The sequence below is a fragment of the Aquarana catesbeiana genome, linkage group LG07, assembly GCF_042186555.1.
Source record: "Aquarana catesbeiana isolate 2022-GZ linkage group LG07, ASM4218655v1, whole genome shotgun sequence".
NCBI lineage: Eukaryota > Metazoa > Chordata > Amphibia > Anura > Ranidae > Aquarana > Aquarana catesbeiana.
The window spans coordinates 342,101,117-342,114,233 of record NC_133330.1 but is presented as its reverse complement, the minus strand read 5'-3'; the positions used below and the strand labels follow the sequence as shown (position 1 = coordinate 342,114,233).

The following is a 13,117-nucleotide window of genomic DNA, read 5'->3' as shown; positions in this document are numbered from 1 at the left end:
AATATAACGTCATTTGTTTTCATACTGAGTGTCAGCTCTTGTGCCAAGTGTTGGCCCTCCTGTCATTGATCAGATGTTGTGATGATATGTTGTCTTGTCCTCTTCAGGAATATCAGGCCGAGTTTATCAGTGAATGGAGGAAGTTGGATCTGGATGTTCTCCTCGCCCCGATGTTAGGCCCGGCCTTCAATAGCGGTTATCCAGGAAAGCTGTTAGGTAAAAATTTCTATTGTATGATGTCACAGCATAGTGACTTAACATGGCATTGTGGCCGAGTGTACCAGTGCAAAGCCATGTTTCGTGTTGTATTGTATTGTGTCATGTTAAGTCGTGTTGTATTGTGCCTTGTTGTGTTGTATTGTATTGTATTGTGTCATGTTAAGTCGTGTTGTATTGTGCCTTGTTGTGTTGTATTGTATTGTGTTCTATTGTGTAACGTTGTGTTGTATTGTGTTGTACTGTGTTGTGTTGTATTGTGTTGTGTTGTAATGTGTCATAATGTGTTGTGTTGTATTGTGTTGTTTTGTATTGTGTCATGTTGTGTTGTATTACATTGTGTCGTGTTGTATTGTGCTATGTTGTATTGTGTCATTTTGTGTTGTGTTGTGTTGTATTGTGTCATGTTGTGTTGTATTGTATTATGTTACGTTGTTATTGTGTTGTATTGTGTAATTTTGTGTTGTATCGTGCCATGTTGTACTGTGTTGTGTTGTATTGTGTCATAATGTGTTGTGTTGTTTTGTATTGTGTCATGTTGTCTTGTATTATATTGTGTCGTGTTGTATTGTGCTGTGTTGTGTTGTATTGTGTTGTATTGTGTCATTTTGTGTTGTATTGTGTCATGTAGTGTTGTGTTGTAGTGTTGTGTTGTATTGTGTCATGTTGTATTGTATTGTGTCATTTTGTGTTGTGTTGTATTGCGTCATGTTGTGTTGTATTGTGTCATGTTTTGTTTTGTTGTATTGTCTCATGTTGTGTTGTATTGTGTCATGTGTTGTATTGTATTGTGTCAGGTTGTGGTGTTTTGTATTGTTATTGTGTCATGATGTGTCATATTGTGTTGTGATGGTGAATTATGATTGTTCTTATTCTGGAGGTTGGTGGGATTATTCTCTTGAATAATGATAACTATTATTGTTCCCCTCCCCCACCATACAGCGCCTCCCAGTGGGCAGAGGTATGATATCTGGTCCTGTATGTAATATGTATGCAAACCTTCCAACTTTTTGAGATGGGAATGAGGGACACCTATTAGCAAAAGTATGTAGGATTAGGACTAGGGCTTTTTTTCTCAAACAATAGGTGCTGGAACTCAGCCACGACACCCCAAAACCCCTCCACCCAAACACACCCTCCAAATCACATCAAATAGTGGGTGTGATCAGTTTCAATTTCTCGAACAGTAGGAGGGTCTTAAAGGGGCATTAAATACCAGGATTGCATTACATACAGAGTGCAGAGTTCAGGGGGGTCACACACAGAGTGCAGAGCTGTCACTTGTAAACACAGAAACTGGACTTCTGTGTTTACAAGTGATTTTGGTGAGCAGCCCCCCCCCCCAAGGGTCTGAGCCAAAGGTGGTGGAACTGAGTTCCACCAAGTTCCCCCTGAAAAAAACCTCTTGATTAGGACACACCCCCTGCCACGCCCCATTAAAGGAGTTTTTTTTTTTAAAGATTAGTTACACCCACAAGTGCTTTTTTTTTTTTACCACTACTATTCCTTTATACATGGCTTTGAAGCTTATAAATGCAACAATTTAGAAATCGGATGAAATGTTTAGCACTGGGAAACACTTTTTGAAAGAAAAAAAGTGCATTTTTAATATAACTATATAGATCAGACCAAACTGAGGGACAAATGAGGAGGAAAAAGGGACATTGTTCCAAATCAGGGACAGTCCCTGAAAATCAGGGAGAGTTGGGAGGTATGTGTATGGTAATAATCTCCTCCTATGTTCTCAGTGAGCTGCTCATACACCATGCTGTTCAATATACTCCAGTTCCCGGCTGGGGTGGTTCCGGTGGGTTCCGTCACGGCAGAAGACGAGGAGGCCCTGAGACATTACACGGGATACGATAACGATGTCTGGGACAAACTCTTCAGAAAAGTAAGTTGATCTGATAATACAAGGCGGGAGGAACTCCTGTACATTCCTGTAGTCCGTATATATTATATTGTATATTATGGAGGAATACAGTGCGGGGGGGGCATAGGGACGCTGTACCCCAGTGTGACTGCTGACCCCCCATATCTCCAGGCTGTGGCCTCTCCTCCTCCTGTATGTGAAATCTTTTGTGTATCCTGGGAATGATGGGAATTGTTGTCGTCTTCCAGTGAAAGTGTATGTCAGGACTAGGGATGAGCTTCGAGTTCGAGCCGAACCCATGTTCGACTCGACCATCGCCTGTTCGACTGTTCGTCGAATTGCGAACGATATGGGCCGTTCGCGCCAAATTCGAGTGGCGCATCACGACCCATAATTCACTGCGGCATCGCAGTGCATTGCTGGTTGATGATTGGCCAAGCATGCACTATGACCCGCATGCATGGCCAATCACAGTGCCGTGTGTACAGAGAGCCGTAATTGGCCCAAGCCAGGATGGCTTGGGCCAATTATGGCTCAGGGGGTTTAGTACATGCCCCACACTATATAAGGCCGCCTGCGTGGCGGCCTTGTGTAGTGTGTTGCGGCGGCAGAGAGAGATAGATAGACAGAGAGAGACACAGTGTCATTAGAGTAGGCAGGCGAGTCAGCTGCACTTACAGTGTATTGTGTATATATATATATGCATCCCAGGTGTTGTGTGTATATATATATATATATATATATATATATATATATATATATATATATATATATATATATACACACACTGTATTCAGTTTAGCTAGATCTGTTCCTGTTATTCTCTTCCTAATGTACTGACAGGCAGGCAGGTGTTTTTACAGTATTTACAGTTAGTGTACTGTGTACCCTGCACAGTTGCACCTACAGTATAGCTACCTGAAGACAAGTGTTTGTGTGCTTCTTCTGATCCTATTAATAGCACAGGCAGGCTCTTGAAGTATTTACAGTTAGTGTACTGTGTACCCTGCACAGTTGCACCTATAGCTACCTAAAGACAAGTGCTTGTGTGCTTCTTCTGATTCTATTAATAGCACAGGCAGGCTATTGAAGTATTTACAGTTAGTGTACTGTGTACCCTGCACAGTTGCACCTATAGCTAACTGAAGACAAGTGCTTGTGTGCTTCTTCTGATCCTTTTAATAGCACAGGCAGGCTCTTAAAGTATTTACAGTTAGTGTACTGTGTACCCTGCACAGTTGCACCTATAGCTACCTGAAGACAAGTGCTGGTGTTCTTCTTCTGATCCTATTAATAGCACAGGCAGGCATTCTGCTAGCTGCAGTATCAGTATATATATATATACATCCCAGTTTTGTGCAGCTACATCTTACTGCAGGCCATTAGTATGTCTGGAAGGCCAACAAGGAGAGGCAGACAGTCACAAGCCAATAAAAGAGGGCAAGCAGGCTCTGTGTCTAGAGGCAACAGTGCTGGTCGTGGACCCAGTGCATCCTCATCAGCACGTGGCCGTGGGACACGCTTGTCCTTTTTTTCGGCAGCTGGCCATGTTGAGCCGCAACATGCTAAAGACTTGGTCGAGTGGATGACCAAGCCGTCCTCATCCTCATCCTCCCTCACCCAGGCTCAGGGTACATTGTCTGGCAAAGCAGCTGCCAAAACGGCCTCTTCCCTCGGCTCAATGGCCACCATGTCCTCCTGAGGAGTACCCCGAACTGTTTGACCACAGTGTTGGGTACATGCTCCAGGAGGATGCCCAGCGTTTTGAAGGCTCCGATGATGGTACTCAGCTAGAGGAAGGCAGTAACGTGAGCCCAGACAGAGGGCGTGCCCAAGAAGGACAGCAATCTGGCAGTCATGTTCCCCCTGCTGCAGGATACTGCCAGGTTTGCTCCAGTGATGAGGAGGGAGGAGATGATGAGGTCACTGACTCCATGTGGGTGCCTGATAGGAGAGAGGGGGAGGAGGAGGCACATCACTAACGAGGCAGGATGCCCTCCAGGGGACAGCTTAAGAGCAGCTCACCGACTGCATCAAACCGCAGAGCTCCGCATGTGCAGGGCGCTGCTGTCTCTGCGCATTATTCCAAAAGTTCTTTGGTGTGGGCCTTTTTTGAGACAAGTGCATCAGATCCCACCGCTGCTATTTGCAACATATAGCCCCATACACACGATAGGACTTTGTACAAACTTTCCCTTGGATTTTTGTACAAAGGGTGTTGGCCATAAGTTTGTATTGCATACAGATGGCAGGACTTTTCCAGTCAACTTTCGCCAAATCACATGGTTTTTCAGCTCTTTACCATCACCCTTTGGTCAACTTCTGTATTGTTGTCTGATATTGTGTCAATCTCGCCACTTTTATCGGCGAGATTGACACCTTGCGAGCCGGGTTCACACTGGTGCGGGGATCCGACTTGGATCCCTGCCAATGCCAGGCACTGTGTTTGGTATGAATCTTGAGAGGGGAACTCCACGCCAAATTTTAAATAAAAAACCGTCATGGGTTCCCCTCCAGGGGCATACCAGGCCCTTAGATCTGGTATGGATTTTAAGGGGAACCCCCTACGCTGAAAAAATGGCGTGGGGGTCCCCCAAGATCCATACCAGACCCTTATCCGAGCACGCAGCCCGGCCGGTCAGGAAAGGGGGTGGGGACGAGCCCGTGGTCATTGGATGACATGACCATGCCCCCTTATGAGATCACAGTCCCAGCATGCCCCGGGACTGTGACCTCATAAGGGGGGCGGGGTCACCGCCTATATAAGCCCATTGCGGAGCGCTCAGAGAGCATTCCAGCTGGAGAGAGCGTTGTGTCAACATCGGAAGAAGAGAAGAGGTATGAAGACGATCCAGAAGTCTGGGCCACTGCTAGCAAAAGACCGGCAGAAGATAGCGGAGGAGCCGGCAGAAAATCCGGACACCGGGAGGTGACGCCGGAGAGAGACCCCCGAAGTCGGAAGAAGACCCCCGAAGTCGGAAGAAGACCCCCGGAGCTGCCTAATAAATTACTTTAAAAACCTGTGTACTGTGTTTTTTTATTGACACTTTTTTCCCTAGGTGAATGGGTAGGGGTACGATGTACCCCATACTCATTCACAAAGGGTGGGGGGCCGGGATCTCCCGGATTCCGATAAGCCCCTCGCCCGCAGACTCCGACGACCAACGGCCAGGGTTGTCGGGAAGAGGCCCGTGTCCTCATCAACATGTCGACAAGGTGCTTTGGGGTGGGGGGGCCGTAGGGTGCTCCCCTCCCCCAAAGCACCCACCCCCCATGTTGAGGGCATGCGGCCTGGTACGGCTCAGGAGGGGGGGGCGCTCGCTCGTCCCCACCCCCTTTCCTGACCGGCCGGGCTGCGTGCTCGGATAAGGGTCTGGTATGGATTTTGGGGGGACCCCATGCCGTTTTTTCGGCATAGGGGGTTCCCCTTAAAATCCATAACAGACCGAAGGGCCTGGTATTTCACGAGAGGGGAATTCCCTCTCGCGCCCGCCGCAGTAGGAAAATGTGTTTTTCCTATTGCAGCCAGCGTGAGATGTACAGTACCCTGTCGTAGAAACATTCTCGCGGCTGCGTACTGTAGTTTGTACAAAAGCCCGATGCGTTTGTGTACACACGATTGGACTTTGCTCCATCGGACTTTTGTTGCCGGAAAGTTTGTGCATTCGCACAGTCAACAAAAGTCCGATGGAAACAGAAAAAGTTTGTCCGATGGAGCGTACACACGGTCGGATGTTGTTTCAAAACAGCTAATTTGCATGTTTGTTGTCAAAAAGTCCGATCGTGTGTACGGGCCTTATGTCTCAAGCGTATCTCGCGTGGCCAAAACATCACCTGCTTGGGCACCACATGCTTGACCAGACATATGTTGACCTGCCATGCAGTTCGTTGGCAAGCGTACCTAAAAGACCCACACCAAAGAACAAAGAGGACCTCTCCTTGCTCCTCATCAGCTGGGATCTCCAACCCCACTATACCTTCAGTCCTCTCTGAGACCTGCACTGAGAGGAATGAAGGTGTAGAATTAGGTGTGCCACAGCCAAGTACTTGCGGGCAATCTGCTATCAGTACACCAACGTCAGATTGTACCAGGCAAATTTCCCTGCCCCAGCTGCTGCACCGCCGAAAGAAGTTTGCTCCCAGCCATCCACATGCCCAGCAGTTAAATGCTAGCTTGGCTAAATTGCTAGCACTTCAACTGCTGCCTTTTCAGTTGGTAGACTCTGCCCCCTTCCGTGAGTTTGTGGAATGTGCGGTTCCTCAGTGGCAGGTTCCCCAACACCACTTTTTCTCATGGAAAGCAATTCCGGCTCTCTACCGGCATGTGGAAGGCAATGTCTTGGCCTCGCTGGACAGGGCGGTCAGTAGTAAGGTGCACATTACCGCTGACTCATGGTCCAGCAGGCATGGACAGGGACGTTACCTATCTTTCACGGCGCATTGGGTGACTCTTCTGGCAGCTGGGAAGGATGCAGGACAAGGTGCAGTAGTATTAGAGGTTGTTCAGCCACCACGCCTCCAAAATGCTACTACTGGTGATTCTGACACACCTCTCTCCTCCACCCCCTCCTCTTCTTCTTCCTCCATGGCCTCTTCCTGTGCTTTGTCCTCCGAACCAGCGGTGCTCCGTAGGCGTTCAAGGGGCTACGCAAGTACGCAGGCCAAAAGATGCCATGCGGTGCTTGAGCTGGTGTGCTTGGGGGACAGGAGCCACACCAGGCATAAATTCTGTCAGCTCTGCAGGGGCAGGCTCAGAGGTGGTTGACGCCACACCAGCTTCAGCCAGGAATGGTGGTTTGCGACAATGGCACCAACTTCCTCTCCACCCTCTGACAGGGACAACTGACCCATGTGCCCTGTTTGGCTCACGTCCTTAACTTGGTGGTGCATTGGTTCTTGGGCAGGTACCCGAGCTTACAGGATGTCTTGAGGCAGGTCAGGAAAGTCTGTGTGCATTTCCGCTGGTCATATAATGCCAGTGCTCGGCTGGCTGACCTCCAAAAGGAATTTAACCTGCCCAAGAACCGCCTAATCTGTGACATGCCCACCAGGTGGAACTCAACGTTGGCCATGCTGCAGCGGCTGCACACGCAGCAGAGGGCCATCACTGAGTACCTGTGCGACTATGGCACCAGGACAGGGTCAGGGGAGCTTGTTTTTTTTTCCCCACGCCAGTGGGCCATGATCAGGGATGCATGCACTGTCCTGTCACCATTTGAGGAGGCCTCCAAAAGGAATTTAACCTGCCCAAGAACCGCCTAATCTGTGACATGCCCACCAGGTGGAACTCAACGTTGGCCATGCTGCAGCGGCTGCACATGCAGCAGAGGGCCATCAATGAGTACCTATGCGACTATGGCACCAGGAAAGGGTCAGGGGAGCTTGGTTTTTTCCTCACGCCAGTGGGCTATGATCAGGGATGCATGCACTGTCCTGTCACCATTTGAGGAGGCCACGAGGATGCATGCATCAGTGACACTGTCCCCCTTGTCCACCTGTTGGAGCACACGCAGCGTGGAATAATGGATAGGGCACTTGAGGCAGAACAGAGGCAGGAAGAGGAGGACTTCCTTACCTCTCAAGGCCCCCTTTATCCAGACAGTGTTTCTGCGTGCCCGCTGATCACACAGGAAGAGGAGAGGGAGGAGGAGGATTGTGTCAGCATGGAGGTGGAGCCTGGCACTCAGCATCAGCAGCAGTCTTCAAGGGATCATTTACAGTCCCAAGAAACACATGGACTTGTACGTGGCTGGGAGGAGGTGGTTGCGGATCATGTCGTCCTTAGTGACCCAGAGGACTCCGGACCGAATGCCTCAGCAAACCTACGCTGCATGGCCTCCCTGATCCTGCAAAGCCTGTGAAAGGATCCTCGTATTCGTGGTATCAAGGAGAGGGATCGTTACTGGCTGGCAATCCTCCTTGATCCACGTTACACGGTTAAGGTTGCGGACCTTATCTTGCCATCGCAGAGGGAGCAGAGGATGAAACATCTTCGGGAGGCCTTGCAGAAAGGTCTGTGCAACGCGTTCTAAGAGACTGGGAGGTTACAAACTCCTGTTCCTGGACAACGTGTTGCTGAGGCTTCGGTCAGTCAAAGAAGGAGCGGTGGAGAAGGTGGCCATCTGACAGATACGTTCAGACAATTTTTTAGTCTGCAGCCCCAAGGTATGATCGGTTCCAGCAACCATCTCCAGCGTCTGTTTTACATGGTGCAGGAATACCTAGGGGCAAGATCTGACTTGGACACCTTTCCCACCGAAAATCCTCTGGGTTACTGGGTCTTGAGGATGGATCACTGGCCAGAGCTTGCACAGTATGCAATTGAGCTACTGGCCTGTCCTGCATCCAGCGTTCTTTCGGAACGCACATTCAGTGCTGCTGGAGGCTTTGTAACCAATCACAGGGTGTGCCTGTCCACCGATTCGCTCGATCGACTGACCTTCATAAAAATGAATCAGTCTTGGATCACCACCAGATTCCAAGCACCTGATGCTGATGTAACCGAATATTTTTTTTTGAAATGTCAGATCCCTTCAAGACTGCCTATGCTGATGCTGACTATCCTGTTATGCTGAGTGACTATCCTCTTCCTCCTCAATGATCATGCTGATAGCTTGTAAGAATATTTTTGGTTCTGGGCGACGCCACCAGTGGCTAAGGCCCAATTGTTCAGCCCCTGTTTAACAGGGGCGTGTAATTACAATTTTTGATGCAATATTTTGCAGGAGGGTTCATTGCTGCACTCAACTAGAGTATCTGTGAGGGGTTGCAGTGATGTGGCACCAGCACCAGTGCCTAAGGCCCAATTTTTCTGCCCCTGTTCAACAGGGACATGTAATTACAATTCTTGATCTAAAATTTCACAGCAGGGCCCAATTCAACGCCCACCAAGAGTAACCGTGAGGACTTACAGTGTTGTGGCACCAGCACCACCACCAAAGGCCCAATTTTTCTGCCCCTGTTCAACAGGGGCATGTAATTACAATTCTTAATCTAATATTTCACAGCAGGGCCCTGTGAAGGCTTACAATGTTGTGGCCACAACAACACCTAAGGCCCCAATTTCTGCAGAGTATATAGGGCAGGCCCCTACTTTCCAACATCCAACTTACAAACGACTCCTACTTGCAAACGGAAGGAGACAACAGGAAGTGAGATGAAATCTACCCCTAGGAAGGGAAATTCTCTCCTGTAAGAGCTAATATGGGAAAAACGTTTCTCCTTTCCACTGATGCTTTATCACCAATCCTTGTTTCACTAAAAACCCCAAATTGTCAAAAAACATTTGTCATTGGGACAAAAAGTGAGATGAAATCTTCTGAAGAGGAGCACAGACAGCAAAACAAATGTCACAGGGGTGATAACCCTTCCCTAGGTTTTCCAAAAAGCTTAAAATAGATTTTTTGGCTGGAGCTACACTTTAAAAATGTACCTGTTCCAAATTCAAACAGCTTCTACTCCTAACTTCCTGTTCTTATGTCAGAAGAGGGGAGGGGTTAGCGAGAAGAGGGGAGGGGTTATGGAGATGAGCAGAGGGGAGGAGTGAAAAAGAAGAGGGGAGGGGTTATGGAGAGGAGGGGAGGGGGATGGGCTTATAGTGATGAGAAGAAGGGAGGAGTTAGGGAAAAGAAGGAAGGGGTTATGGAGATGAGCAGAGGGTAGGAGTGAGGTAGAAGGGGGGAGGAGGTATGGAGAGGAGATAGGGTTATAGAGATGAGAAGGGGAGGAGTTATGGAGATAAAAAGAGGGGAGAAGAGGGGGGTTATGGGGAGGAGGAGAGGGGGATGGGGCTATGGAGATAAGAAGAGGGGAGGAGTTAGGGAGAAAATGGGAGGAGTTATGGAAATGAGCAGAGGGGAGGAGCGAGGGAGAAGAGGGGAGAGGTTATAGGGAGGAAGAGAGGGGTGGGGTTATAGAGAAGAGGGGTTAGACAGAAGAGGGGAGGGATTATGGAAAGGAGGAGAGGGGGATGGGGTTATGGAGATGAGCAGAGGGGAGGAGTTGGGGAGAAGAGGGGAGGGGTTGTGGGGTAGAGTAGAGGGGGTTGGGGTTATGGAGATGAGGAGAGTGGGATGGTCTTATAGTGATGAGCGGAAGAGAGGAGTTAGGGAAAAGAGGGGAGGGATTATGGAGATGAGGGGAGGAGTTATGGAAAGGAGTAGAGGGGGTGGGATTATAGAGATGAGAAGGGGGAGGAGTAAGGGAGAAGACGGGAGGGGTTCTGTCGAGGAGGAGAGGGGGATGGGGTTATAGTGTTGAGAAGAAGGGAGGAGTTGGGGAGGGGTTATGGAGATGAGCAGAGGGGAGGAGTGAGGTAGAAGAGGAGAGGAGTTATGGAGAGATGATAAGGTTATAGAGATGAGAAGAGGGGAGGAGTTATGGAGAGGAGTAAGGGGGGGGTTATGGAGAGAAGTAGAGGGGGTGGGGTTATAGAGATGAGAAGGGGGAAGAGTTATGGAGATTAAAATAGGGGAGGGATTAGGCAGAGGAGGAGAGGGAGGAGTTATGCCTCAGTATGTATATATAAAACCAGATTGAGATTTTTTTTAAGACCTCCGGAAAATAAATCTGCTGCTTTTTAGGAGTAAATGGGAAGATCTCTCCTACAAATGGCATTGGAACATTGTTGTTGTTTCAGAGGAGTTTCTGTCAAACATTTCCTCAGGCTAGGCCAATAAAGATAAACATTAGGGAGTTTTTGATATATGTATGCTGTATGATAATATAGTGCCATCTAAGGTTTGACTTTAGGAAATGTTTCCATCAAAGAAACTGATGTAAGAAGATGATGGAAGTAGAAAGGGTTACCTCCATGTGGGGATGGCTAACAAACTCTAAAAGCCAGCAGCATAGAGGGACTCCTCCGGGGATGACACTAAATCTACACTACAAGAACCAGCTCAAAATACCACTTGGCTTCCAACACTTATTGTCTGAAGTCCTGTTCAAGGAGGGAATTGTAGACCAGCTATAAAAGAATAAGACAGAGTGATATTTACTGTCCCCTTACTGCATACAGTACCTTGCAAAAGTATTCACTCCCCTTGGCATTCTTTATGTTTTGTTGCCTCACATCCTGGAATTAACATGGATTGTTTGAGGATTTGCATAATTTAATTTACAGAACATGTCCACAATTTTGAAGATGTTTTTTTTTAAATTGTGAAGCAAACAACAAATAGGACAAAATAACAGAAAAAGTCAATGTGCATAACTATTCACCCCCCTAAAGTCAATACTTTGTAGATCCAACTTTTGTGGCTATCACAGCTCCAAGTCGCTTTGGATAAGTCTCTATGACTTGCCACATCTTACCACTGGGATTTTTGCCCATTCCTCCTTGCAAAACTGCTCCAGCTTCTTCAAGTTGGATGGTTTGTGCTTGTGAACAGCAATCTTTAAGTCTGACCACAGATTTTCTATTGGATTGAGGTCTGGGCTTTGACTAGGCCATTCCAACACATTTACGTGTTTCCCCTTAAACCACACAAGTGTTGCTTTAGCAGTGTGTTTGGGGTCATTGTCCTGCTGGAAGGTGAACCTCCATCCTAGTCTCAAATCACACACAGAGTGGTACAGGTTTTGCTCAAGAATATCCCTGTATTTAGCACCATCCATCTTTCCTTCAACTCTGACCAGTTTCCCAGTCTGGACTGCTGAAAAACATCCCCACAGCATGATGCTGCCACCACCATGTTTCACAGTGGGGATGGTGTTCTTTGGGTGATGTGATGTGTTGGGTTTGCGCCAGACATAGCGTTTTCTTTGATGGCCAAAAAGTTCAATTTTATTCTCATCAGACCAGAGCACCTTCCTCCATACATTTTGGGAGTCTCCCACCTGCCTTTTCACAAACTCAAAACGTACCATTTTGTTTTTTTGCTGAAAGTAATGGCTTTCTTCTGGCCACTCTGCCATAAAACCCAACTCTATGGAGCGTACGGCTTATTGTGGTCCTATGTAGAGATACTCCAGTCTCTGCTGTGGAACTCTGCAGCTCCTCCAGGGTTACCTTAGGTCTCTGTGCTGCCTCTCTGATTAATGCCCTCCTTGCCCGGTCTGTGAGTTTTGGTGGGCGGCCGTCTCTTGGCAGGTTTGCTGTTGTGCCGTGTTCTTTCCATTTGGTTATGATAGATTTGATGGGGCTCCTAGGGATCATCAAAGATTTGGATATATTTTTTATAACCTAACCCTGACTTGTACTTCTCAACAACATTGTCCCTTACTTGTTTGGGGAGTTCCTTGGTCTTCATGGCAGTGTTTGGTTAGTGGTGCCTCTTGCTTAGGTGTTGCCGCCTCTGGGGCCTTTCAAAAAGGTGTGTCTATGTAATGACAGGTCATGTGACACTTAGATTGCACACAGGTGGACATCATTTCACTAATTATGTGACTTCTGAAGGTAATTGGTGGCACCAGAGCTTTTATGGGCTTCATAACAAAGGGGGTGAATACACACGCACATGCCAATTATCAGTTTTTTATTTCTAAAAAATAGTTTTATGTATATATTTTTCTAATTTTACTTCACCAACTTAGACTATTGTGTTCTGATCCATCACATAGAATTCAGATTAAAAAAACATTGAACTAAAGGCTGTAATGTAACAAAATAGGTAAAAAGCCAAGAGGGTGAATACTTTTGAAAGGCACTGTACATACTATTGGCAATGTACATTGGCTAAGAAAGGCTAGATAGTGTATGTGTGTGTGACACTCTGTATGTCCTTTATTGTTTTCCTACAATTGTAAGTAGTTTGTTAATGCAACATGACTATGGTATTAAATATGGCTTGTTAACTGCTATACCAGAACCCCACTTTTCCAGTATAATAACCACACCACAACAAAATTTGAGTTAAATTGGCCATAGCAGCCTTTTTATTAACCAAAATATAAATAACAAATAATTAACAGAACAATACCATAAAAAACAGAACAGACAGTTTATTAAAGAAAAGAGCCACAAGTTCCCACAAGGTCCCAATAGGCATAAAAACCAATACCGTACCTGCTAGTCACTTCTAAGGC

The 13,117-nt window shown here is 47.2% G+C and overlaps 1 protein-coding gene across 1 annotated transcript in view; it reads left to right on the top strand.

Annotated features, from left to right (window-relative positions):
* The window catches only part of LOC141103884 (vitamin D3 hydroxylase-associated protein-like), a 49,099-nt gene that overhangs the window by 34,428 nt on the left and 1,554 nt on the right, over positions 1 to 13,117 (top strand). The window contains exons 13-14 of the mRNA XM_073593944.1: positions 108 to 216; positions 1,965 to 2,110. Of these exons, the coding sequence (XP_073450045.1) occupies positions 108 to 216; positions 1,965 to 2,110 (255 nt within the window). The remainder of the gene's footprint in view (positions 1 to 107; positions 217 to 1,964; positions 2,111 to 13,117) is intronic.